Source organism: Zophobas morio, unplaced genomic scaffold (genome assembly GCF_036711695.1).
Source record: "Zophobas morio isolate AGI-343-1 ecotype UQ-CSIRO unplaced genomic scaffold, CSIRO_AGI_Zmor_V1 ptg000005l, whole genome shotgun sequence".
Lineage (NCBI taxonomy): Eukaryota > Metazoa > Arthropoda > Insecta > Coleoptera > Tenebrionidae > Zophobas > Zophobas morio.
The window spans coordinates 12,241,799-12,268,763 of NW_026972110.1; the positions used below are offsets into that span (position 1 = coordinate 12,241,799).

General features: G+C 33.0%; 3 protein-coding genes across 4 annotated transcripts; 1 reads left to right on the plus strand and 2 right to left on the minus strand.

Annotated features, from left to right (window-relative positions):
* On the plus strand, positions 1-9,762 carry LOC135119575 (uncharacterized). Its single transcript, XM_064043982.1, has 5 exons — positions 1-345; positions 6,215-6,363; positions 6,434-6,597; positions 9,066-9,235; positions 9,429-9,762. Exons 1-5 carry the CDS (start codon positions 316-318, stop codon positions 9,633-9,635), a joined length of 720 nt encoding a protein of 239 aa, XP_063900052.1. The 5' UTR covers positions 1-315; the 3' UTR covers positions 9,636-9,762.
* Positions 9,763-11,013: 1,251 nt separating this feature from the next.
* LOC135122757 (nucleolar protein dao-5) lies at positions 11,014-14,693 on the minus strand. Of its 2 annotated transcripts, none has more exons than XM_064047163.1 (4): positions 14,565-14,693; positions 12,989-14,380; positions 12,426-12,506; positions 11,014-11,524 (listed from the first exon to the last, which is right to left on the minus strand). In XM_064047163.1, the coding sequence occupies exons 1-4, from the start codon at positions 14,664-14,666 to the stop codon at positions 11,372-11,374; spliced, it is 1,728 nt and encodes a 575-aa protein (XP_063903233.1). In that variant the 5' UTR covers positions 14,667-14,693; the 3' UTR covers positions 11,014-11,371. The 2 variants fall into 2 exon arrangements, with proteins under 2 accessions (XP_063903233.1, XP_063903232.1); XM_064047162.1 differs by lacking the exon at positions 12,426-12,506 and adding an exon at positions 11,791-12,268 and having other exon boundaries at positions 11,436-11,524.
* A 4,292-nt stretch (positions 14,694-18,985) lies between these two features.
* LOC135122758 (sorting nexin-13-like) lies at positions 18,986-26,919 on the minus strand. Its single transcript, XM_064047165.1, has 16 exons — positions 26,582-26,919; positions 26,422-26,530; positions 26,152-26,366; positions 25,865-26,103; positions 25,660-25,812; positions 25,436-25,608; positions 25,270-25,386; positions 25,097-25,217; positions 24,883-25,044; positions 24,125-24,823; positions 20,357-20,499; positions 20,092-20,310; positions 19,874-20,041; positions 19,612-19,826; positions 19,446-19,558; positions 18,986-19,391 (listed from the first exon to the last, which is right to left on the minus strand). The coding sequence occupies exons 1-16, from the start codon at positions 26,692-26,694 to the stop codon at positions 19,168-19,170; spliced, it is 3,183 nt and encodes a 1,060-aa protein (XP_063903235.1). The 5' UTR covers positions 26,695-26,919; the 3' UTR covers positions 18,986-19,167.
* Between the last annotated feature and the right edge of the window lie 46 nt (positions 26,920-26,965).

Here is a 26,965-nt window from a genome sequence, read left to right on the forward strand (position 1 = left end):
TCCGTTTCACAAGTTCAAGACCAACTCTGTCTTCAGTCTACTGGCACACTTCAAAGAAATTATTTCGTGCATCAGCAAATCTATTATCCTCGAGATCGTCAAGTACCATCAACGTGCTCCAAGAAACTCAGTGACCACCAGAAAGCTTCGCGCGGTACAAGTTTAGTGATTCCTAGTCCAAAAGCAATTTTCATTTGTGAAATATGGATTGGTCATTTTAAAGTGAAAAGAAGAAAAAATACAAATTATTTATCTTCAACGTATCAAGTGAATCTTGCTTGTTTTTATAACTGGATAATTTTTTCGCAGACGAAGATGAATCTCAGCAGAAATACGCTCTTCACAGTAAGTACTTTTTTTGACTAATAAATCAATAATCCATTACTAATTTAATATATGCATGTAGTACTATATTCTCGATATTACTTGCACTATTAAAAAAAAAGTGTGCATAAATTGCCGATAGTCCAGGACCGTACTCGAGTCGCGAAAGATATCCGGATTTACCGATATTCAAAATATTTGCCCTCCGCAGCCCACATAAACGCTGAAGTACAGTTATATGATGAGGTCAATGATCAGGTATCGCTTTGAGTAGGTACGTACTTGGACAGGTGGTCAATGCAATGCATAGGACAGTGTCGTATTTAGGTTATTTCACGGATCAAGTGATAATTTTTAGAGAAACCGGTGATGTCATGTTTCTAGGTATTTTGGTATTGTACTTTGTATGGGATGACTGGGCTTCGAAATGAGGTTGAGATAGAAATTAAACGGTACTTTTCGTGATTAATTTTTAAAAGACCTACACTCGGGCTCGTTTAAATTCACGTCACGAAGTAGGTACCAGTACCATTTCTTGTTTACAAAGAACGTTTAACGAGCTTTTATCAGTGTTAATCTTCTTGAAAATGAGCTGAATAACAGAGATTGATGCGGATTTCATTACGTCGCTAAATCTCAGTTTTTGTTACTTAAAGAAGTAATACAGTTGTAATAATAAAGCATAAAATTGTAACATGGTATTGAAGTGAAACAGCGGGATAGATTACAAAAGCGTGTTAAAGAATAAGTGGAAAATATAATAACATGAACGAATTGCAAATTTCACGGTAGATTTTATAAAACAGAAACAGAATTTCAACAACTCCTATTATCTTAGAATATGCTAGTTTAAGATATAATGAGAAAATCTTGACGCTACCAGGTATCTCTTGTCTTAATAAGTTCAGTGGATACAACGTTATTTTTTTAAGAACTTGTTTTGCACGTGCAACCTGCGTGTTTTGAAAAATATTTTGGAATTTTTCGGTAACATTAAAAACTCGTTAAAGCGATAGGGATACTAATGGGTGTAAAGCACCTTATCTCGTTACTAGAGGAAATATATATTTTAATAAATGTGTAGGGGTCTATTGCTCCTTTTTTGCAAAAATTGTAACGAATTTACAGTGTTACGCTATAGTATGTTTTTGATAATGATAAATATGAATGAATACTTTAAAACACACAGACTGCCTTAGTTTAAAATAATTCTTCTATATATTTAAGGATTTTGATGTCTGAGATTCCTCGTAAGCTTTTTCTGAGTTGTTTATAATTAACTTTAAAATTTTTAGAATGTTTTGAAATTTTGTTCACATTTTAGGTAATTAACCGGAGAAAATTTTACACTGTGATATCTTTCAATATTTTTTATATGGGTTGTTATAACTAAATGTAAAAAGTTCTGAATTATTCTAGTATTCTAGTTCACTTAAGTATAACGTAAAACCTCAATAACGAGGAAAGTAGCGTACTGATATGTCAAGTTTTAAAATATTGCAGATTTGTAGTAGGTAAGTAAGGCACTACCTGAATTCTCACTATCGTGACAAAAGAAATTGTCAAAGTGCTAATGCCGAGTTATTTACTTAGACAATTAACATTTCATTTAGATATTTCAAACAGAAGTACGATTATTTTCCTCACGGATGTCCATTACACATTCAAATAAAACATGCAAATTAAAAAACGTATCTGAATGAGTGTTACACTCACATTTTGAATAAGTTACAGTTTTTCCAACACATGTATAAATAAAATTAATATAATAACACGAAAATAAATAAACTTTACGTCTTTGTTTCACTCCAATTGTATAGAAAATGAAAAGGCACCAATAAACTGCTTAGGATTATGCTATGATACTTTACAGTCCTGATTGCGTGCCCGAAAAAAAACAAAGATTCTATGAATCAGACCGTTTCCGTCTGTCTGTCATCTGTCGCGTCCTCTGCTAGTGGTTTTACAGGACAGAAAGCAATGGACTTTTGTGAAATTTTAGATATATTGTGTCTAAGAAACTGACTTTGTGTGATAGACTATGTCTCAAGAGCCAAGGAAGTTCTGTCTAAATAACTTTAGATATCCCTTACTAATTTTTCATTACTTTTTTGCTTTGTTGTTTTTCCTTGATGTCTTCTGTATATTTTAAAATTTGAAAACAAAATATGCAGTTCTTTATTATTTTACAATTTGCATGTATTACGAACATTATTTGGAGAAATAAAAAAAAGTAAAAATCAAAAAAGTTTTCTATTGTTGCTATCATTCAACATTTATTTTTAATGTGCTTTTAACATTTGATTTGCGTACACCTCCGTATCAACAATATTCCTTCCTATCTGCCAACATAATGTATAATTTATTAGCTTTTGCTTTTATTAACCACCATACATTGGAAAACCTTACATTTCTAATCAGTTGTATTTGCAGTTTTCTAAATAAAGTCAATATTTTACTTTAATATTTAGTTAATGTATCTAACATTCGCTGCACTCCAGTTATTTGATTTATACTATTAATTACGAAATACTAATTAGTACACCTATGTGACCTTTGGAACTTAATCACGTAATTAATCCTAACATGTTACTTTAACGATGAGACTGTTTCGAAAAATTAGACATCACTGGACAGTGATTTTTCAGTATTCCGAAATTTTTGTAGCTTTTGGTACCCATATTTTAAAAAGTAGGAAATTTCAGTTCAAAAAATGATGCTGTAAATAAAATTACAAACAAGTTTATATAATCAACTACTTTATTTAAGTGATAAGACTTCAAAGTACTAGCCACTTTTGTTTTATTTATTCATACGTAGGTCTGGAACAAGACTTCACCTACGTGATTTAATAATATACTACGTAACAATTGTCTGTGAAATAAGCAAGCACTATTTTACGGAAACTAAGCTTATTATAAAAAAGTTCTGTTCAACAGAATCATTGCACACATTAAATTAAAAAATAGAAAAAACAATTTGTACTGAATTTGACATGCAGTTTCAACCTACTTTTTTTTTCGTCACTCAAGATTCCGCAGTTAAATGTACACTTCATTGTGCCATTGCTTTTTAAAATAAGTAGTGGTAATATAGAGCGTGATCAATAAATATTGGTTGAGATGGCAACAAAATTAACTAATTTTGAAAATTTTTTCTTGCGCCCCTGTTGCCAAAACCGATCCAAATGCTTGGCGCTACGTCACTTTGAACGGATCAAGAAAGTTTTGTTATGGCATTTTGATAATAATCGATAACAAATTTTGATTGAAATTAAATGTCACTGTCAACCATGTCAATTTTGACAACAGGAAGTAAGGCTGGGGTGATAGTCATCGACAAGCATTAATTTAGCCGCAGGGAAATGGGACCCTTCAAGAATTCCTCAGAATAATTCTACTGTAATAATAAGTACAACTTCGTAAATAATGGCATGTGTCAACAGTAAAAAATGACGTTGTGGATCGTATATTCTAGCAAATTATTATTAAATTATTAATAACTAATTATTTAACTATCTGTTAGTTCATTCAAACAATTCAGAATTACCAAGTTAATTCTTCAATTTTGAAGATCAATATTTTCAAAAGTCTGGTGTCGGGAATTTTTTAACCATTTTTTCCAGTTCTTCAGAGCCTTCTTAACAACCTACCATCGAGCTTATACTTCATTTTTTCATCAATCCGTATTTACATTCCTGAAATAGACAATAATACAATTTTAGGTTTTTAATAATAGGTGCTATCAACGAAAAACGTCCTCAAGTTAGCAGTGGACGAGCAAATTGGCTTTTTTCTCGTCTGCTGGTAAAAATTGTTGTAAGGTTATTTAAATACAAAAACAGGGTAAAAACTCAAGCCGGATTAATAACCTACAAGTAGAAGGGAAATAAAATGTAAATGGCGATTACTAAAAAAAAAAACTGAGGGGACGTCAGTCAATTATTGGCGGGACGATCTGATAAATTTTGGTTAGCAGTTTATCATCTTCAAGATATTCCTAACATATACATAATTTGACAACAAACGGTCCGTAGTTTCAGAGATTAGGTATCTCCCTAATAAAAATCGATATAGACAGACGACAGACAACCGGAAACGTGAGATATACTTTATCATACTCTAGGGGTCATGAAACGTCAAGAAAACTTAAAAGTAACCATTCCTGAGATGGTCTCTATTACAATGCTTGCTTAGCTTACGCTCGGGAAGTAAAAATCGAGAGAAAATCAAATCAATTTTCTTTCTTTCTAAATCGAATTCTTCTTGGTGAATGGGAAAAATAAAGGATTAAAAAACGACGTCTTAATTAGAATGACTGCTTAATTTCGTCTTTTTCAGATTTTTTAAGCAATTTTCATAGTCTCTTTGTGAATAGACCTGTTTAGTCTATTGGTAATATTCAGAATAATAATAACTTATACCTACCTAAATATAGGTAGGTATGTGAATATATTTAGTTAAATCATTAGACCAAGAGCAATTAGCCTCGGCTACGCTTTATGACTTAAGTAAAGCTTTCGGTTGTGTTAGTTAGAAGTCATAAGTGGACAAACTAGAATTTTATGTATCACTTCGATGCAGTTAATTTCTTTTTATCTAAGAAACAGGATGTAGAGCACTGGTCGAAACTCTATAATTTTATTGAAGTTCAGCAGTGTGCACGTCAAGTTTCCATCTTAGGCACAGTTATATTTTTAATTTATATCAACGAATTTGCTAGTACTATGAGGATACAACACTACTAAAGTCAAATGACTAATCTATGAATTAAAATTAAGAGCTCTGGAGCTACAACAAAAGTACCTAGGTAGATATGATTTAATACCTATAAATTCATTAATTCTTAGTTTGGACAAATTTTTAGGTATCCAGTCGACAATACGTTAATTTACAATGCATTATACACATCTGAAACATTTTTTCATCTAAAACGTATGTCGTAAAGTATATTTCGCTTCATTGCACTCTAACATTATAATGTACGAAAACTCACTGCCATAAATATGTTCCGGCTCCAAAAGAAAATGGCTAGGTTAATCGAGTGGGTTGGACTAAGAGAACATTGCCGTCTTTTTTTATAAACCATAATGCAACGACATTGCCATGTTTGTACATATTTTATACCATACGTAAGACCGTTAAAATATCAGCCAGTATTCAACATCTCATTGTGATGTTCGTAGTTAAAGGTTAGCCAGAACCTATCCGAAAAAATTGCAATGAACATCCGTCTGGACTACAAAAGACTGATATGATTTCAATTATTTAATGCTAAACTCAGAAATTTCTCCTTGATCATGATGCGTTCTATTTAGTTGATCAATTTCTACAGTACGTGTTTAATGTATTGATTGTTTGACGTTCTAAGTAGTTAAATACATTGTACTTTTTTGTTGTCACTAAATGATGATTTTTTTATTTTTAGAATTTTTATTCCTATACAGTTAGCTCTTCACTGTGTTAGCAAGTGTTACTAACAGACATTGCACTTTGCATTAAACTAATTAAATAGATTGAACTCATTAAAATTTAATATGTAGACTAATAACTGTTGGGTTCGTCGCTTAACTTCGCATTAAAATTTCCGGTGTGATCGAACAGATAAAAATCTAAGGTCTCGCATAAATAATTAACTTTGCAATTGTTGCATGACAGATATTAACAAACATTTTAAGCTAACAAACTACAAAGTTTATTAAACAATAAAAATGAATACTTTGTGTACATAACTGCATTAACAGAAAGTATATGTACACCTACATCTCTAGGGCATATTCTGTTAACATTTATTCAACCACAAAAGACATTTACAATTTACAAAATTGTTGGTGGTCTATTATTACGCCTTAGTGATGTTCCACTTCACCAATGTTTTAATTTTGTTTCAGATTTTAACAGCGTTACTACCTATCTTAAACCTAGTATTAGCGAAAATTCCTACCAAATGTGAAGGCAGTGGCGGCCTTAAATACTTATGGGGTGATGCACTATCAGACTCACCAAACTGCCTAGGACCAAATGACGCCCCTTATCCAACGTAAGTTACAATAAACAAAACTAGCACTAAAAATCTTACTAAATTAAATAGTAATTTAAATTTTGTCCAGCGCAGCCATCGAAAGGTCGTTTAGGGGCTCAAACCTCTGGACCGGAAATTCCAGGACGGGAAGATCCAGAAAAACGATAGATCCGTTCATTACGCAAAAAGCACTGCTGGCCGCTCACAAGTACAACTTCGACGACATAAATTCGCCGTCAATTTCTAGGACAGGTAGGAAATGATTATGTTTATACAGACGGTTTTCTTAGAAACGGAAGTGAAAAAATGACGGCGTGTTCTGATCTCGGTTGCCATAAATCTTTACATTAACACAATTATTTCTGTTATTACGGTTACTTGTAGCGTCTGTTTTTAATCTAATAAATGGCAGCTGAGAATAATATCAATTAAATAACTGCTGATAACGGATAATGGGTGAGAACCTGTTCTGTAACAGTTCTTTAAAGAGGTAACAGAACTGGCCATATTGTTGTACTGCAAAGTAACCTAAATATTACCGCAAACGACACACTTTGTCGCTCTGTACTTGGCGGTAGTGTTAGTCATGTACTTGAACTTTCAAATTCGTTGGATCAATTAGGATTTATTGTCTTTGTGAGCGACTTTTTATTCTCATTCCTCATTCCATACAATTACATGGACTAACTATTTTAGTACTTCCTTTGACGTGAGAACGTGTGCACGGTCTTCTGCTTTTTATTACCTCTAGCCACTATATTATTATCATTTACTTAATGGACGTGACATGATTTGCTATAATAATTTTACTCTTTTCAAATTTAAAGAGATAATTAAGTATGATGTGTATCTGCAGACCGTGAATTTATTCTCACTTTTTATTGTTTAATATAATTATATTTCCAGAAAAAATATGTCTATCTAGGTAACTGTAATGTTGTCGACGCAACAGTGGTAATCACCACAAGTTATAATAAGAAAAAATACGAAGAAATATAAATTAAAATTAAAAACTTTATTTCTTCTACAGGAGAACCTAATTTACTGAAAACCACGAACCAGTTAATTAACAAACATCTCACAACTGAGGTTTAAACTATATGTAATGGCCAAAAACACTTCAGAGTGATGTTGAAAAGTAATCCCCGACAAAGTGAATCTAAACCCAAAAAACTTGAGAACTTTTTTTTGTCGCTATTAAAACTAAAAGTTATTACGTCATCAACATTTTTAAATAGCATTTATGTATGCATACACTAAAGTTCGATGAACTACGCACACAATTTTAAAACAATTAAATTAAATAACAAAATAATAACAGACATCGCCTAGGTGACAGTCAAAAAATGCAGAAACAAGTTTCTTTGGATTTCCGCTATATTGTTTTCATTTATTTTTTGCATAACTGTAAATTACAGGAATTGGCTGAGAGTTACATCCGGGCAGATTAACGGACAGTTGTCCACAGACCACACACTGTCTGATGTGGACAAGGACAAAAAAATTGGTCTAAGTTTGTTTAGCCAGAACTTCCCTTGCCCCTGAAATACACTTGAACAAATCCAGCTTCTTTGAAAAATTATAAAATGTAATTTTACGAATTTTATTTTTTTGTGATAATTCGAATAAATAAATTACAATAAAGATATGTGTGGACTGTTAAGTTTAATTTTTCCATAACAAAATTTTTGGGCGGAACTGTTCTTGAGTTGGTCTGCTTGATTCACTAATTTTTTTGAGTCACCTTATATAATCAATTGTAAAAAATGTGAATGTGTTGATAAACCACAAGTATATAATCATAATATTGTGCACGTTTTAGGTGGGATTTATTTTTTAAGTTAGACTGTAAAATCTTATACAGGTTTGGTTTTTTTACGAATGGACAAAGCTGATTCATAAACCACAAACGGCATTTCCCATGCAAAATTTTGAAGTTACGTCATCAAATTGTTGCTGTGGATGATGAGATAAATTTAGCTGGCGCTTTACCATCTACAGGTTAATTACATAGGCTTGTGTTTTTTTAACTTTCGAAAAATTGTGTTTAATTTGTTAGCGGATTCTTATATACATGAACTACATTTTTATCTATCACATAAGAATTGTTCAGAGTGTTCAGACAAAAGCCTTCAAAGATATTTTTTTATTAATAAAAACAATTTTGATTTTGAATCTCTGTAGTTTATTTTGGGTTGAGTGAATATTTCCACGCCCTTAAAAATATACTGAACTAAATGGTTTGTCTAAAACAAATCATGTCACCTTCTTGCATCATCATAACTGAAAAAATGGTTGTTTATTTATACAACCGTTTTACAAAATGATCCTTTACTATTAAGAATAGATAGGTACAACAAAAAAACATAAATTGTGAGAAAAACATGTCATTGAATTTTGTAAATACCTATGTTTCCCTTTTTCACCATTTGACTAAAAACTTTTATACCTATCTGATACATTGTACTTTTTTCTGTCCTACCCAAACGACGGTCGTAGAATGAAAAGGTCTGGAAACATACCGCTATAACTGACATCGCAGTAGACAGTGGGCTTATTTTATATCTGCTGACAATTAATAATAATAAAATTACAAATCACAATGAGGTGTAATTTTCAGTGTTATTCTTAGATGTTTTTTTTTTCATTTACCACTCCTAACTATAGTCTATAGCTTTGATTATTCAAACAATAATGTACATAACACGTATTTGTTACAGCCCGAGCAACCAACATGTCCCCTGCTAACACATGCACAGGAACCCCCTCGAGATTATGCAAAACTCGATACAACACCACAGCTCCAATGTACGGAGTTTCACTGACTTCAGGACAACCAGTAACAATAGTGCAAAAATTTCCAGATTTGCTCCAACAGGTTGTGTTTGAAGTAAGTGTACATTTTTTATTTTGTACTTAATGTCTGTTCTCATGTACTCTCCGCACACTGTTTTTACACACTAATAAAATTGTTATTATTATTATATGAACTTTTCGGTTGCAAAATTTTATTGAGTACAAAAATGGTGTGCGGCTTTATGAACATGTACTTGTCATAAACTAAAACATTGTTTTATTTCCAGGTCTGCGAAAGTTCCGAATGTGACGTCGTTCGAGGCGAATGCACACAAACTTACGTCCCATATTTGTTTTTAGTTATTCCTTTGGGACCAGTTACTTTGACTGGGCAGGATTATGTACTAGTTGAAAGTGGTTGTGTGTGTAGACCAAAATATGCTTCTCAAAGTAATCAGGAAGCTAGTGCAATGTCCTCTATACCGAGGCTTTAAGGCTGGGTGAATAAATGCGAAATTAATCGTTAACGTGCTCATATTTTTTTACTTTTTGTAAAATATTTATTATATTTAATTTATAAGATTTTTATAAGTATTAGAAATACAATATTTTTTATTTAGATACACAATGTTTTTTCTTATTCGATGCTTCGTCTAAATCTCGGTTTTTCCCTCTTCTATATATTTTTTTTATAGAGTAGGTTTCACCACGAAAGGGTACAGCAGCATTAAAATATTGTTGGCGTTAATAAGAATATCAGTGTTCTATTTTATTAACGTTGAAGTTATAGAAAGCGAATTTAAAGATTTGTTAATGCCGCATTATGATAAGAAATTAATAAAATTGTTGTTTAAAACAAAAAACACCAACAACGTCAAAATCACGTAACTATGAGTACTTTCAAGAAATAGGAATCCTATTGAAAATAAAAGAAACTGTCCAAATAAGTTAACGTCTCATTGCCCGTCTTCTCCTTTTCTTGTCTCGTCTCGTCTGTTTCTTTTTCTCTACATTTATCTTCCTGTGTCTCGTGCTTGCTGACTACTTTCCCGCGTTTCGTTGTTTTTGTTTTGTTGGTCGTTTGTGTTTTAGAAGTTCGTTTTTAAGACATCTGTCTTTTTCAAGACAATTTTATTTCTGTTTTTTTTTTTTTAGTAAATATAAAGTGTTGTAATTTGTTGTATTACTATATAAGAAGTGTTTTGAAAAAAATCCGCCAATTTTCAGTACGTTATTGCCTTTTTTTAGATTTTAAATCAAGTGAAAATGTTTAGTTTAAAAACTGGCAAAGGTAAACCCATTTTTTCTCAAACTACAGAGATAAAATAGCAGGAATCATGCATTTCATGAAATAAAAAGCTGAAAAGGGAACTACAATTCCCATAGCAAATCATACAGAACGCGTCAGGGCAGCTACTGGAATTTAGAAAAACGCGTAGGTATCAAAAGCAAAAGAGCAAAGAAAAGCCAAATCTGTGGAAAAAATCAAGCTTCTCTACACCGACAAAAACAAAACCTGTACCGAAAGTCACTAATTAGACGAAAATTTTGAGAAAATGATACGCCAAATGTTCTATGATTTTCATGTCAATATGTGATAAGTTGATAACATTTTTATTTTTAATCGATTTTTTATCAAACAAATTTATTTTTATTATATGTATGGTTGTCTCTAAAAGACATATAACTCAGCAGAGGCTCCCTTCTCAATACATCGATGTTACGCCACTGCTAGCTAGACTACAAGTCGAGCAATTTATGACCTGTCACCTTTCTTGGTGAAATTACTTCTATCAAATTCCAGACCGTTACTGCAAACACCTCCACACGATGTTTGGAAAGGATTTTTTAGATTTCAATAAAAACCAACAGTTTCAAATAATATTTTACTATGAAATATATCATTTTTTGAACAAAATACACTTTCTCATATTGTAAAACGTAAAACACAATCTAGGCTATAAACAATGCAACTTATTCAATAAGGAACGCCAAAGGAGTACTAAAGTGACATAATAAAAAATACCAGACATGGACAGACACCTTCCAAAAATAATTACAGTTCATTCAAATCACAGATTCATTAACTTAAAAATAGCGAAAGTTACTATCTATGATAATATTGATAATAACACCGATTATCAATTCTACAATCTGTTCTTTAAAGTTAGTATTTGAAAAAGTTTTGAACTCGTGTTCATACTGTATGGAGTAATTTTACACCTAGGATTTAATCAAATTTAATTGAATTAACTGACGTGTCGATAAATCCGCCCCGATACGAACCACGTTTTTTCTTCGTTTTTTCGTGTCTGAAGGATTTACCCCGGGTATGTTTTAGGTCCAAATATGCTTTCTCTCCCCAGGATCCTCTTGAATTAAACTGTAAACAATACTCCTGTAAGACAACTTTCCTTGCAAAGTAGGTGCAATAATAACAATGTTAAAATCGTTTCACGGGCTTTTTCAACAAGAAAAAGCCTCACAGGTTACGATTTTGATGATGTTGCTCTCATTAGCGACCAAGTAAAGCATACAAAGCTCTAACTGGTGGATTGGAGAGCTTAAAAAAATGTATGAATAAAAATTGCAACAATAGCAACATTTCTTTAAAAGCAAACAAAAATGACTGCTCCAGGGAATACTTACAAATTAAAAACATCTAATCATCAAAAGTGATTTTCTTGTTTTCTGCGGGTTTCTGCGTTCCAAAACTGTCTCTTTGTTGGAAACCCCCTTTGTTGAAACCACCTCTATCGCCAAACGATTTTCGAAAGCCCCCGCGACCCCCTCTATCTCCAAACGATCTCCGTTCCCCTTGATCCTTATCATCGAACGACCTTCGGAAGCCACCCCTATCGTTTCCTCTAAACCCGCCCCCACCGCGGCCTCTAAATCCGTCACCGTCGCGCCCGCCTCTAAAACCACCTCCGTCGCGTCCACCTCTAAAACCGCCGCCGCCGCGTCCCCCTCTGAAGCCGCCACCGTCGCGTCCCCCTCTGAAGCCGCCACCGTCGCGTCCGCCTCTAAAGCCGCCGCCCCCTCGGCCTCTAAAACCGCCCCGTCCCCCACGATTGTCCCCGAACGAATCGCGGTTGTTTTTGTATCCTTTGTCTCCATCTTCGTCCTAAATTTTAATAAAAGAGAAATTAGTACAACGGGTACGCGAACTATCTACAGGTAACGTGCGAAATTTGTAGTTTTTTTTTTTTTTTTAATAAAAATAAATTTGAAGTTAGAGACAGCTCGCGTACCAGTTGCCTACAAATGGAATCGCACGTTACCTTTGCTTCGAAGGAATTGTTTGTCAATCTGGGATCAACATGAACCTCCTCGTCTTTGACCCTTCGGAATGGTGCAGGACGCTAAAATTTCGACATAAAAATTACTCGTTAGCGTTTGTAATTCTGAAGTGATCAAACACGTGGTTAATTAGTCATTTTTAGAGTGAGTCGTTTACATTCCAACAATGTTTTTACCATACAAATCATTAAAGTTACTGAAAATTTAAACTTGAAGAATTTGTAAAAGTACATAAAAATAATTATAAATTGATACTCCAATGTTGAAATATAACAAACTCCACATAAACGTGAACTTATCCTACTATAGTAAGACAGTTTGAGTTGTACCTACATACAATTTTATTACTGTTACAGTACAACTGATTCTATATACAGTATAATTTCCAATAAACTTGATGTAGGTTTAACCTAGACATAATACAGTGTGGTCAAAAATAATAAAAAATGCTATTCATGGTCTGCCTGATCACTTTATTTTCAACCACACAGTATTTATTTTGATAATTATTTTTGCAGTTTACGGTTGTTTTATGTTCACTTACCTGATTGTTGCCATTAAAACTGTTATTTTGTCCAGCCTTCACAAAATTGCCATAATTAGGTTTCTTAGAAACAAGATCTTCATCTTCCTCCTCATCAGCTTTCCTCTTAACTCCTTTATTTTGTTTATTTGAAGCCTGTGGAGTTTTCTTTTCTGTCTCTTCTTCTTCTGAGTCATCATCTTCTGAAGAAGACTCTTTATTAGCAGCCACTTTCTTTGGAGCTGGAGTTGAAGTAGTCACTGTTTTTTTGGCTTTGGGAGCTTTTTCCTCCTCTTCATCACTACTTTCCTCTGACGAACTCTCTTTCTTCTGCGCTTTCTTAACATTTACAGCAGGTTTAGGAGTCCCTTTTACTACTTTTTCGTCTTCATCACTTGAGTCTTCCTCAGAACTACTTTCTTGGGCTTTTGCTGGTGGAGTTTTGACAACTTTTGGGGCTGGTACTTGCTTCTTTTGGGCTGGTTCGTCAGAACTGTCAGATGAGTCCTCGGAACTACTTTCCGCTTTCTTTTTCGCAGGCGTTGCCTTCACTGCCGGTTTAGGAATGGGTTTAGTAACTTCTTCATCTGAGGATTCTTCCTCTGAACTACTTTCCTTTTTCTGAATTTTAGGTTGAGGTGTTTTTACAGTGGGAGCCATTTTCACTGCAGGTTTATCATCCTCATCTGACGATTCATCCGAACTACTTTCTGCAGGTGCAGGTTTCTTCGCAACAGGTTTTTTAACTGGATTTACCTTAGGTGGCACTTTTGGCGCCTCTTCCTCAGAACTTTCTTCTGAACTGCTTTCCTCTTTTTTTTGAGCTACAGGTTTAGCAGGTGTTTTGACAGGAGTAGGTTTAGTTGGCTTTGTTTCTTCTTCAGAAGAGTCCTCCTCTGAACTGCTCTCCTTAGGAGCGGGTTTTTTACTCACAACAGGTTTAGCAGGGGTGGGTTTAGCTGGTGGTGTGTCCTCTTCAGATGAATCATCTGAACTACTATCTTTAGTTGGAGGTTTTTTGCTTACAACAGTCGGTGTTTTTAAGATGGATTTGACAGGGGCCTTCTTCGGCGCTTCGTCTTCTGATGATGACTCATCTGAGCTTTCGTCTTTAGTTTGTTTTTGTGGTGGTTTAGCTGGTTGTTTCTTGGCAGGTGTTTTGATAGCTGGCGTCTTGACTGTTGACTCCTCCTCGTCAGAACTATCGTCACTACTAGATTCTGCTTTTTTCTGTGCACTTTTAACCTGCTTGATGTGTCCATTTACAATATTAGTCTTAGGCGGCTCGTCTTCTTCACTACTACTATCGTCACTAGCGACAGAAACTAATTTCAATTTTTTCGATTTGGGACCAGCCTTCAAATAATGAGCAATAACTTCCTTTAAATTTGGCGAGCCTTTGAGTAAATCGGACTAAAAACGAAAAGAAAAACATTACACAATTAAAATAAAAGAGTCAGAAAATTACACAATATTTCATGAGCTCGTGTTCGGTTTTTGAACACGTGCTCAAGACCTCCCACACGAGGTTTTGTATTCACTGAATGTACAAAAAAGCAAATGCAAAAGAATAAATTAGAAAATCAGAACTACTTACGGCTTTAGTTTTCTTCTGGAAAACATTTGCTAAATTTTTATCTATAGTTAATAAAGAATTGTAAAGTAACGCGGTACTCAGATTTTCCACGCTGTCCGCCATGTCTGTCGGTAAAAGAGAAATTGTGAGCAAAAGCCCACTCACAACTAACATTACAACTTCTGCGCATGTCAAATAATATTGTGGCTCGTTCAAAAGATAATCGCTTTCGCAACGCCCTCATTCGGGGGCGTTTAGTAACTAAGGGGGGAAGAGGGATTATAAACCATAAAAAAAAAATAATAGAAAAAAAAAAGATGCTTAAGTAATGCTCAAGTTGGACCAAATGCTTTTTAAAAGTGCTTTTTAAAAGACTTTGGTCCTCTGGTCTTCTTCTTATTAATTTGGAACTTTTTTGAGCTACTTAAAAAAAAAAAACAATAAACAATAATTGACAAATGGGCGTTAAATATTTTAATTTGTGATGAGGAATAAAAAACGCTTTTTCTTTGTAGTTATTTCTCAGAAAAATCAAAAGACGTAACGACTGCGTGATTTTGAAAAGAATTTTATCGTTTATTGTATGTGTTTTTAGAGTGCATTTTAATTTGTATAGTGTATCAGCTCATAAAATACGAAAAATAGACATTTTATGTGGATTTGTAATTTTTTTTTATGTGAAACCGGTTGCCGCCAATAAAAATATTTCAAAAATAGACCGAAGAGAAAAAGCGTTTTTTATTCCCCATCATTTAATCGAACGATCCAGTAAAGCTCATCAGTCATCACAATCAAGAATTTTAATTTTTGATATTTTGTGCTAGTAATGAAGAAAGTTAAAGATAAGAGGTTCACTTAATACCATAGAAAATCCTAAGCCACTTTTAATTATCTATTCCCTGAAACCCTCATATTTTAAATGTTACCATGATTTTCTACATTGTAGCCAGTGAGTGCTTATTCAGTCATGCATCGTTAAAGTTGGAGATAATCCTCAGGGGTAATAAATCTTAGGTCCATTAGCCTCGTCCTAAGCTTTATGACCAAGCAGGTACAATTCTACCTCCATGTTTATGACCACAGTTTTTATTGCAATACCGATGCGACGTTGCCACGGTACCAATTTTCTTGAAATAGGGTTCTTTTTAAAATCTGGGTTACAATATTTTGTAAAAGGATAAATATAAAGGTACGCGCTTTGTTGTGATTCCAATTAAATCAAAGTTTAATATACACAGAGTGTTTATAAAAAATTTCTGAAACGTTACAATTTTCAAATATCGATATTTCAGTGGAGACAGAATAAATTCAATTTTTTTCTCAAATAGTACACTCTGCATTTATTACCATATCTTACTCTATTTTTTGTTCTTATTCTTTCACTATTATGTGATATCGATATGTCTCTTAAAACAAGTAAAAAAATCGCAATAACCTTCAACTTTAAATATAGAAGATACTTTACAAAAAGGAAAGGAAACAAAATAGAATAAGATGTGATTATAAAATACAGAGCTTTCCATTTGGAAAAACTGAAATAGCTATATTTGAAAATTGTAACATAAAATATTTTTATCAATACTGTGTATATGAAGATTTAATTTTATTTATAGCACAAATCTCTTCACAAAATATTGTAACACAGAATTTTAAAATCACTCTTTGGCGATTTTTTTATGAACCCTTCATCCAGTGCTAAAAAATTTCACGTCAAGTGGAATAACGTGGCAAGGGTGTTTCATTTAAAAAACTAAATTGTGTTACGCCCTAAAATCAGAACACTCTGTATGGTTAAATTTAATTTTAGAGAGACCTCAAGGAACCCTACAATTTTAGTCTGTGTTTTTGGTCTACAAAATGATTAAATGAAACTTTTTGTAATCATCAGAAATGAAAATACACGATCGACGTTCCTAATCTATTATATTTCCCCTGATTATACGAATCTGCTTTTGTATTTTTCTAAGTAAGTTTTTATCATCTTCGCAGATATATAAAATTCAATTAGTTAGTCAACAATTATTCTTAAATCAAACGAAAATTTCATGTAAGTCTTTGACGTGGTCATATTTTTGTCAAAAATGTACCAATCGTTGTAATATTGGTGATACTAATTAGAGAGCGGATTTTATGAAATTTGCATATCCGTTATTTTTGGCATATAAGTCTTGATATTTAATATTAATATGTGAGCGAATCATGCTAATTAAAAATGAATACAACTATAAAAAAATTGCATATTTGCATATATTTGCCTTGTGTTGCATATTTCATGTAACGGGTGCATATTTTGCATTTTTATCAATTTTTGTGCTAATTTGAAAAAAAAAAGATTGTCATTCTATCGGTATTTATCGAGAAAGACGAAATTTCATGAATCATAATGCAAATATTGTCCTGAGCTTCAAATAAGTATAGTCTTTGCCATTTCTGTTGAAACACCACTTGTTAATCGTAAATTTGGCAATGTTCAAATTCAGACAATTTTCTAACTAAAAGCCGTTGTCAATCAACCGAAAACTGTTACCAATTGCTAAATTTTAAGCAAAATCAACAGGTGGTGTTTCAATAGAAATGGCAAAGACAATGGGAAAGGTTTGGGTTTTATGGTAGTTTGGAGGAACCAGCGGGTGTTAAGCCATCCTTCCAGGTAAATTCGGGTCCTGATTACTTTTGAAAATACCGTTAATTCCGAATATTTTTGTTCGTTACTTAAGTGTATTAATGGTATAGTAGACCAGAAGCTATAAGGTTATATGGCCATCATAAAATCATCCCATTGTGTTGAAGTTAAGTTGTTCACAATAGAAAAGGTTTTAGGGTAGTAAATAACGTGTCCACTGGAACCGGCTGTTGTGGTTTCGTTCAGGGGCGGCTTTCACTAAATATGTAAATCCACCACTCCAGTATTTCTTTACAACCTGCAGCCGCTGAGGGTTCCGAAATAACCACTCGCTTTGAAAGCCGGCCCTGTTAAATGTGAGCAAGAAATGTTTAGAAGACGACTTATTGCCAACCGGTAGGCTTAGTGCGAACTACACAAAGGGGGTATTTATTTGCGGTCAACTACTTTTATGATGGTCATATAACCTTATACCTTTTGGACTGGTATATGTTTTATGGTGGTCGAAGGGACGTTATCCTATTGTTTTTCATCGTGAGTTTGCATTCAAAGCATTTAAAACGACACAGGTGTGTCTATGTAGATAACTCAAATTAATTTATGGATTAAACCTTTTCCTGAACTTATTCTTCAAGAAGGAACTGTGTTTTGTCGCGCCTGCTCTAAACCGGTAAGTATTTTTACATCTGTGGACGCAATACTCAGTTTTTCTATTTACACATAAGTACATACTTTAGAATCAGCGGAAAAATTTTTGTTAGAATATTTCGAAAAATATTCAAAATTAATTGTTGCCAAAATAGTAATTAAATAGTCGATTACTACTATTTTTTAATTCGTTCTGTTTATCTATATTTATTTTTTAATATAAGAATATTATCACCGGAAAAACTTTTTGTTAGAATATTTCGAAAAATATTCAAAATTAATTGTTACCAAAATAGTAATTAAATAGTTGATTAGTACTATTTTTTAATTCGTTCTGTTTACCTATATTTATTTTTTAATATAAGAATATTATCTTAAAAAATGTGATTTATGTGTCAGTGAGATCTAATTAAACACTTTGCAATGCGATTTATGTATTTTTTTGTAATAAAAGGTAAGCACGGGAAACCTGTTTTTGCAATTTGTAAATAAATTTAGTTCGGTTATTGAGCTTTTTTTAATTTTTGGAGCGTATGCAACTGCATATATTAAGAAAATTACTGCATATTTTCCGCTCTCTAGTGATAATAATTATTTCTGGTAATATTTATCCGCACTCAAATTTAAGTTGGCGACAATGAATTCTTTAAATTAAGCACCAGATTGGTGTATTTCCTGGCACCAAATTTTATTGTACCCAGATCAAGAAATATGAAGGAGATATCGCTATACGTTAGTTTATATTCTTTACCCAGATGCTTCATTTCCAGATCTGATACAGTTAACATTTAACATTCATGTAATTTAGAACCTATATGTTGTAGAACGGATAAAGACAGAACCTGAAATTAAGCGAACCAGACAAGAGATTGAAATTATATTAGTAGAATAGGTTGAAAATATAACTATAAAAATCACTTTCTATTGTATTATTGATTGGATTTACAAAAATGAGAGCCCATACCATAATGTACAACTATTGTACAGTATACAAATCAGTGATTAGATCTGATGAATGATTTTTTTTTAATGGCATAAGTAACTTTGTAGTCTCCCCTGCGAACAAAATTTCGATTCTATTCTATTCCTGTTCTTTTTTCCGTTCATCACAGATTACATTCGTCATTTACGTAGTCCCCCCCATGTAACATTTAATAGTCAAAAATTCAAATAAATTAAAATTTTCATATTTTATTCTAACAAATATACAACAAATTAAGCACACCAGAAGAGTACAAATTAGCTATAAAAATAAACATAATCTCTGAATAAATAATTCGCAACATATACAATATAATTAAAATTAAAAGGAGAATGCAATGGCACCTAATAATTTCCGAAATAAATAATTCATCACCTCATGTTCTGAGAATTGTGTTTATCTTGAATTCTTTTCGACTTCGAGTGTAGTTTTTGAAATAGTTTAAACATATCCTTCTCTGGGAACAAAGTACACAAAACCCCTTCTAATAATACATAGAGTAATCTACGATTTAAAATTGGTCTTTGAAAGAGTTCAAAAATTGTCAATAAACCTCTCCTCGTAGTTTCAGAGCCTATAATGTGTTTCAGTTCATCTAAAAAAAAAAAAAATCATTAACTGGGACGCACCTTAATAGAAAAACAATTACCTGATAAACACGACAATAGTGCGACTTTAGCAGCCACTCTTGTACGATTCCGTACGTCGTCATCGCGGTCTGGTTTTTTCTCATACTTCATACCATTTGGCCAGAAAGATTGCCTAAAAGTATCACCATTACTCAATAAAAACGTATAAAGTGGATAATTTCTTACTTAAAGACATATAAATAGTGCGCTACATTTTTTGGACTTGTTATTAATGAAACGTATTCCAATATTCGACGGTTAACAATATCACCAAACATAGTTCTCACAATTTGTCTCAACAAAGTGACTATTCTTCTTCTTAACCACTGGTTACGAGATTTCAAATCAAATACTTCATCCATTAGTAGTAACATTATTCTTAGTGGAATGTTATCATCAGTCTGTAAACATAGTTTAGAATTTATTACTTCATGTACAATTCACCTGCCTCTTCTATTGAAGCTCCTACTTTACTAGCTTCCGGTAGACGACCTGGTTTCGCATGAAAAACTTTCGTTATACCACCCATAACCTCATCTACAGTGTTGAACAATTGTTCTGGCATGTTTTTAATTGTTTTCATGCCTGATTTGAGAGGATTCACCAAAGTGTTAATCTTAAAATTACCCAGTTAATAAATATCTTTCAATTAGATTAAAATATTACAGTGCTTGAAATAGGTCCTCCAGTGGCTTTATCATAATCACCTTGCTCCAGAAACGTCATTAACAAATCCTGCAATCCATGGTGAGTTCTGACAATGTTGGGATTACACAATTCGTGCATGTAAGCTCCTAACATTTTCATGCGTCGCTCCAATACAGCTCTGTCCATATTATGGAATGTTTTTTTACCCGGGAATGATAATTTCGACAGGTCCGGAAACTACTTGAATAATGCACATTCACAAAATTTAACTTTGGAGACTTACTTTATCTTTAACTTTGCTGTAAAGGTCGTAAAAGTCACTGTAGCGTCTATAGATGTGCCACTCTTCTAAGAACCCTGTTTCATATTCTCGACTTACTCTGATGGCGTAAATTCCAAACATCTTGCCTTTCTCGCTTACAATACCTAGTTTACATAATAAATGTTTCTACTCTTCGACACATAACTTCTTAAACATACAACTTTGAAACTATCAAAATAAAATCAGCATGTTATTTTTAAACTACCACAACCAACTCATTTTTTTTTAAAGGGCTACCCATCTTGCAACATCATATTTAGAACTGCATGATGCAAGGAAAAAGATCCGATGAATGTTTATTCATACGACCGAATGCAATATTTTAAGTTTGGTTAAAACCATGTTAAAACTTAAAAATGTGGTGTAAAATTTCACTTTTGAATTATCAAAATTTTACGCATCTCTATACCGCGTGTCTGGAAAATGGCGCATTTACTCTTCGGTACGTTATGTACGGGGGTTTCGAAAGTCCTAAAAAAATAACACAAAAATTCTTTTGTAAAAGTAAAAAGAACCCCTATAAGTTGAAATAAACATATGTAAATATGTAATGCTAAAGTAAATGTAAAGAATGTACGCGTATGTTTCAAACAAGTTTTTATTTTACAAAATTTTCTGATATCGTAAAATCATCATTTTTGCAAGAACACGTATTTCAACTTAGGTTGGTGCAGTAATACAAATAATAACGTATTATGCCCCCCCCCCCCCCAATTTTGGGAAAAATGGAGTGAGGCGTTCTGATTTAATCAATAAAATAAATTAATCTATTCATGCAAATGTAAAATTGTTAATGCAATGATAAATCATAAGAATAGACTCAAGACTCATCGTAGTTTGCACAATCTGGACAGTTTTTTCGGCAAAATTTTGACATGACGTCATCAATTTTTTGGCATAAAGAGATATATTTTGATTAAAAATTTACTATGGCTGCAATAACTTCAAAACGTCTGCAAGATTTTAAGGTATTCGGTTTTGCAGTTCTTGATTTAATCAATAAAATAAATTGAGTTTTTTTTTCATCACCCTGTATAAGCAAATCGAAAAAATATGAATGCAAATTTCAAAAGTGTGCGGTATACTTTACTGAACGATAAAAAAAGCAAGATAAAATAAGAAACAATACTGCAAACACAACTCAGGTGGCAGCTCTTTGTGCAGGTGGCTGCCTGGCTGCAAGTCATAAATTAGTGGAACGCCCGGAAGTGGCCAGTTTTGCATTTTGCACAATCTCGTGATCATATGTGTCAACAAACGATTAGTCGAAAACGAAATCGTAATTTTCTAATAACCAAATTAAAAATTGTTTAAAATGTTGATGTTTATGCATCGGAAGAATGTCACGTAGACATTTGTTTGATTTTAATGAGTTTATCGCCTCAAAACAGGTGAAAATATTCCGAATGTTATTATTATAATTCTTACCTTGTCATTATTTTATTGTTATAATGACGAGCAGATTCTCACATTTTTTAGAAAATGGGGTGGCTCTTTCTTAATTTAATCAGTAATAAATTGACTGATTCATTAATTTTTTTCGGTCACTCTGGATAAGCAAATCAAAAATAATAATTTTTAGATGACGTAATCAATTTTTTGGGGTTGATAAACAGATACAGATACCATGTTTACAATAACTTCAAAACGTCTGCAAGATTTCAAAGTATTCAGTTTTACATTTCTTGATTTAATCAATAAAATAAATTGACACAGTCATTAATTTTTTTAAGACACCCTGTATAAGCAAATCTAAAAAATATTAACGCAGTGGTAAATTACATCATACTCTGCACATTTAAGACAGGATTTATTCAGCAAAATTTTGAGGTGACGTCATCAATTTTTTAGAGGGGATGAGCAAATACATTTTGATACAAAATTTACCATGCTTATGATAATTTGAAAACATCTGCAAGATTTCAAAGCATTCGGTTTTGTAGATTCAAGATTAAATTGCAAAATGTTGTTTGATAATTTTAATCTTTTCTCCAAAAATCTGGACGTTTCGAAAAAAAAACTCAATACGGAATCATAAACTACATGTATAGGACAACGTTATTTCAAACAATTTAAAACCCATTTACTATGTACAATCTTGAAGTGACGTCACCTTGTTATTGTTGACAACAATCGGCCCAGAGATTATCTGTCCAATAAAAATCCGGGACGGCAGACAGACAGACAGACAGACGGAAACGAGAGACCTATTTCTTCGTACTGTAGGGGTCATGAAAGGTCGAGAAAACTTAAAGTAGAGAGTCGGTCGCTTACGCTCGGGAAGTAAAAACAAAAACAACAAAATAAAAATTCGTTAAAGCACAACCAACTAAACACTAGAGATGTTAAAAATTCCTGCTTTGCGCATATAAGTAAGCTCGTAATGTTTCCAAATTTTGACCATTTTTTGTAAAAGTTAGTCATCAGTACTTGGTACGATAAAATTGATTTTGGCAAATGACATACCCTTTTAGAAAACCGAGGGTGGGTGGGCGGGGCTAGTAGCTGCCAAGATAAGACTGATTTTGGCAAATGAAATAACCTCTAAGAGAAGAGAGGGCGGGTGGGCGGGGCTAGTACCTGATAAGATAAGACTGAATTTGGCAAATGAGATATCCTCTAAGAAAAGAGAGGGTGGGTGGGCGGGGCTCGTGCCTGCTAAGATAAGACTGATTTTTTTTAATGAGATATCCTCTAAAAAAAGAGAGGGCGGGTGGATGAGGCTAGAACTTGTTAAGACTGATTTTGGCAAGTGACATAACCTCTAAGAAAAGAGAAGGCGAGTGGGCGGGGCTAGTACCTGTTAAAATAAGACCAATTTTAGCAAATGATGAATTGTCTAAGAAATTTAATTAAATTATTATAAGAAAAGATACTAGATGCTCCACAGCACCTTCAAATTCTTTCCGAACAGGAATTCCGAGAACCTCAAGATTGTTGATGTCAGAATTTTCCAAAAATAAAACATTAAAATTCCCCAAAATTGTTTTATACATATAATTTACAAAAAAAATCTCCCTGGGCTCCCAAAATAATACACCATGAGTACCCAAATACTGCAGCACTAAGACTTTTTCAAATTTCATAAAAAGTAAAACACTAAAAGCTCAAAAGATTTTTTTAAGTTCATCCAGCAACAAAACACCAGATTCCTTTAAATTTATTTGAAAATAAAACACCTGGGAACCTAAAATTAACTGCGAAGATTTTAAACGTAGTATTTTTAACTGCTTACTCGATTTTTGCTGATATGTACCTTCGTTTTATATCAGGCAAACATTATTACAAAAACAACACAACCATATCTTTGTACATGCTAACTGAAATGGTAATTAAACATGGTCATGGGCGAGACAAATCTTAACAAAAAGTTTTATTACTAGTTGTTGTGATAACGAATGTGTTATTTAGTTGTTAAATGTAGCAAAATAACCAATTTTAAAATCATTATAACTCCACCAAAATGTGAGAAGGATTTTTTTAACTATTTTTCGCAGACTCACCAGTTGATTGTTAAGACCGTAGCGGAGAGTTAATCCGCCATTTTCCAGACACTCGGTATACAACGAGTCCACAACAATTAGCAATTAATCAACTAAATAGTTGTAATATTTTATTCTAAAAAATAGCGGACCTATTTTTCTTATAACGAATATAAGGATTTCAAAACTGTATGTTTCATTTTTTTTTTAAGATACAAAAGCAACTTAAGGTGTCATTATTTCCTACCTGTTTCAATAATGTTCACATTTAAAATAAATTCCCCCGTTTTGAGACTTTTTTCTACCACTTTTGGGTCCTCTACTGTTAGTATTTCATCCGTTTCATACTTAACGAAATCGTCTCTATCGCCTTGACTAGTATTCTGTGTTTTCAACTCTTCATGATTTTTACTTACAAACATTGTAACGTCGCTGAAAGACCTTGCATGTTTCACATTTTTCGCACTGCTATCCGCCACCAAAAATAAATTATTCTGTTGTGGCGTTGTTTGTTCAGATGAAGATTTCGACTGTTCTGTATTCATTTCAATAGATTCGTTACTATTCAAGCTAATTGCATCTTCTTCAGTTACGTTTTGTTGTACTAAATCCAACTCTTGCAACAGCTTAACATAAGCTTTGCTTTTTTTGAAAGCGGGAAGATATTCTTCGTCGTTTTCCATTTTATCATATATTGCTTGCTGCACTTCGTCGAACCACAATTCGCTCGGAATTTCGTTCAAATTTCGAATCTTGAAGTGGAGACTCTGGGAAAGAGCAGGCTTAACGTAAACACGTTGATCTGATTTTTCGCCCAAGTATTGGTTGTAGATACTCTGAGCGGTTGAACGTATTGCTTCATATGTAGGTGCAGGGTTTTCATTTGTTCCTTTTAGTTTATTTATATGGAGATCTGATAACTGTTGTTCCACGGAAACTTTCCATCCTATAAAATTTAAATTAAATTTAAGTCCATCACAGCTGCAAATAATTGGCTTTCTTTACCTTCAATGTTCAGATAAAAAAATAAATCTAACTGCTTCCTGTGGCTAGAAACGTAATCAATGAAATACGACAGGGCGACGTTGTTCTTTAAAATCTGATTCAACTTTAAGTCGATTTTTTTAATATTTTCTAGTTGAATGTAATCAAAAGTGTTTTGGGTATCTACAAAAAATTAAGTGAATGTGGTTATTTAGCGCTTGGAAAATACTAGTACCTAAGTTTTCTGTGTCCTCCATTTTTGTCATTCGAGTCTCTATTAATTTCAACACATAAAACAAACTACTTAGTTGTTGTTTTATTGCAAGATCACTTTCTCCTCCTGAATCACGTGACCTCTATAGTATACAAAAATTACAAGGTGTAACATGACTGAACAAAAAATATTACCAATTGTTGTATTTCCTTCAATACTAATTCTTTGGTACTTTTTAGTTCATCACAGTTATCAGTTAGTCTCAGAGTAGTTAAAAAAATTTCACTGGGTAAAGAACCATCACGTAAGCACTACAATTAATTTAGTAAGTTTAAAACAATGAACAAAAATTAAACTAACCAGCCAGATGATTGCCTGATTAATGTAGTCAGGATCAGACAACATAGTAAAAAGAGGTTGAACAACACAATTGGCAAAAAGCTCTCTCAAAACATACCGCAAAGGTTTACACTGGAAATCTTCATCAGGCAGCAGAATATACAACAATATTTCAACAATCTCACAGAGGAATTCTGAATAAAAAAAAACATTAATGTAAAAATTATTATCAACAAATAAACAACCTTTTTCTTTGGCCACATCCATACTGACAATATCTCTACATACTAAATTACTTTCCATTTGGCATTCCAAATCAAAAAAATGATCTTCAAGTGTAATACTTTTTTTGGATTCAGTTAAGTAGAACTTTGAATTACCCACACTAACTTCCGCTTCTACAATTAAAATCATTATTTTCTTTCTCAAAAACAAAGAAAGTACACAAACCCTTTTTTATATCACTGGGCTTCCCATGGTACCACGTAATATCTGTTTCACTTTTATTTCTTTTATGAGACGTTTTCTTTGGTGAAGTTTTCGGCTCCTTGACTGGCGAATGCTTTTGTGTTTTAGATTTATCTAAAAATTTCATTCTCGCGCGAGCTTGTTTGAACAAACGCAAATGAGAAGCTGCATCATCAACTAATCTCGTAGTAAGATAAGGGATCCAATCTATTTCTTTCACCCTGCAAACATAATGTAACAAAAAAAATTAGTTGTGCATCCAGTACTACCTGTTTGATATGTTTATTGCAAAAGTTTGTGCACTTTTTCGCACAGTAGTATTCGTAAATTCTGAATCTTTAGAAATGAGATTATACCATGGTGAAATGTAATCTCGAATAATGTATCCTAATATTTCTTGCAAGGAGCTGTCTATTAACTCACTTCCTGTTACTCTGTTATCAGCTTTTTGTACTTTTTGTGGACTTGTGAGCTGCTTGACCACCTGTTTTCATAATAAACAAAAGCATAAATGACAATTTAAACCAAAAATAGGTTACCTGTGGCAGGCCGCCCTCTGGAAGTATATCGGCTGTGAGGGGGTTTCCCGCACATTGATTATAAAACTTATCAATGTCCCCCTGCTTCAGATACAACAACGTAAACAATCTACAACACAACGCTCAACAACAAAATCACCCAATTAGCAACATTGTATACCCCAGCATAAAAGCAAGAAATCCTAAAACTACAGTAAGAAACGAAAATAATCCGAACGACGTCAAAAACAAAATGATGATTAAACCAATCCATCCTAAAGTATTCGTATCCATCTCTAAAATAGTCAATCACATCAGTGTGCCGCATTAAGACATTAGTCTTGGTCAATGACACAGCGCAGATTAGACACTTATTTACGCTCAATAATAGATAAACAATTCAAGTATGTTTACAATAAATCACATGATAGTTAAGAACAATTAAAATACAACTGAATTCCCTCATTATTTACAATTCACTTAACAAAACGTCACCGATTCGAGGTTATGTTCACCTAATTGTCAGAGATTGCCATTTTTCATTGGTAGATGTCGCAAGGAAATT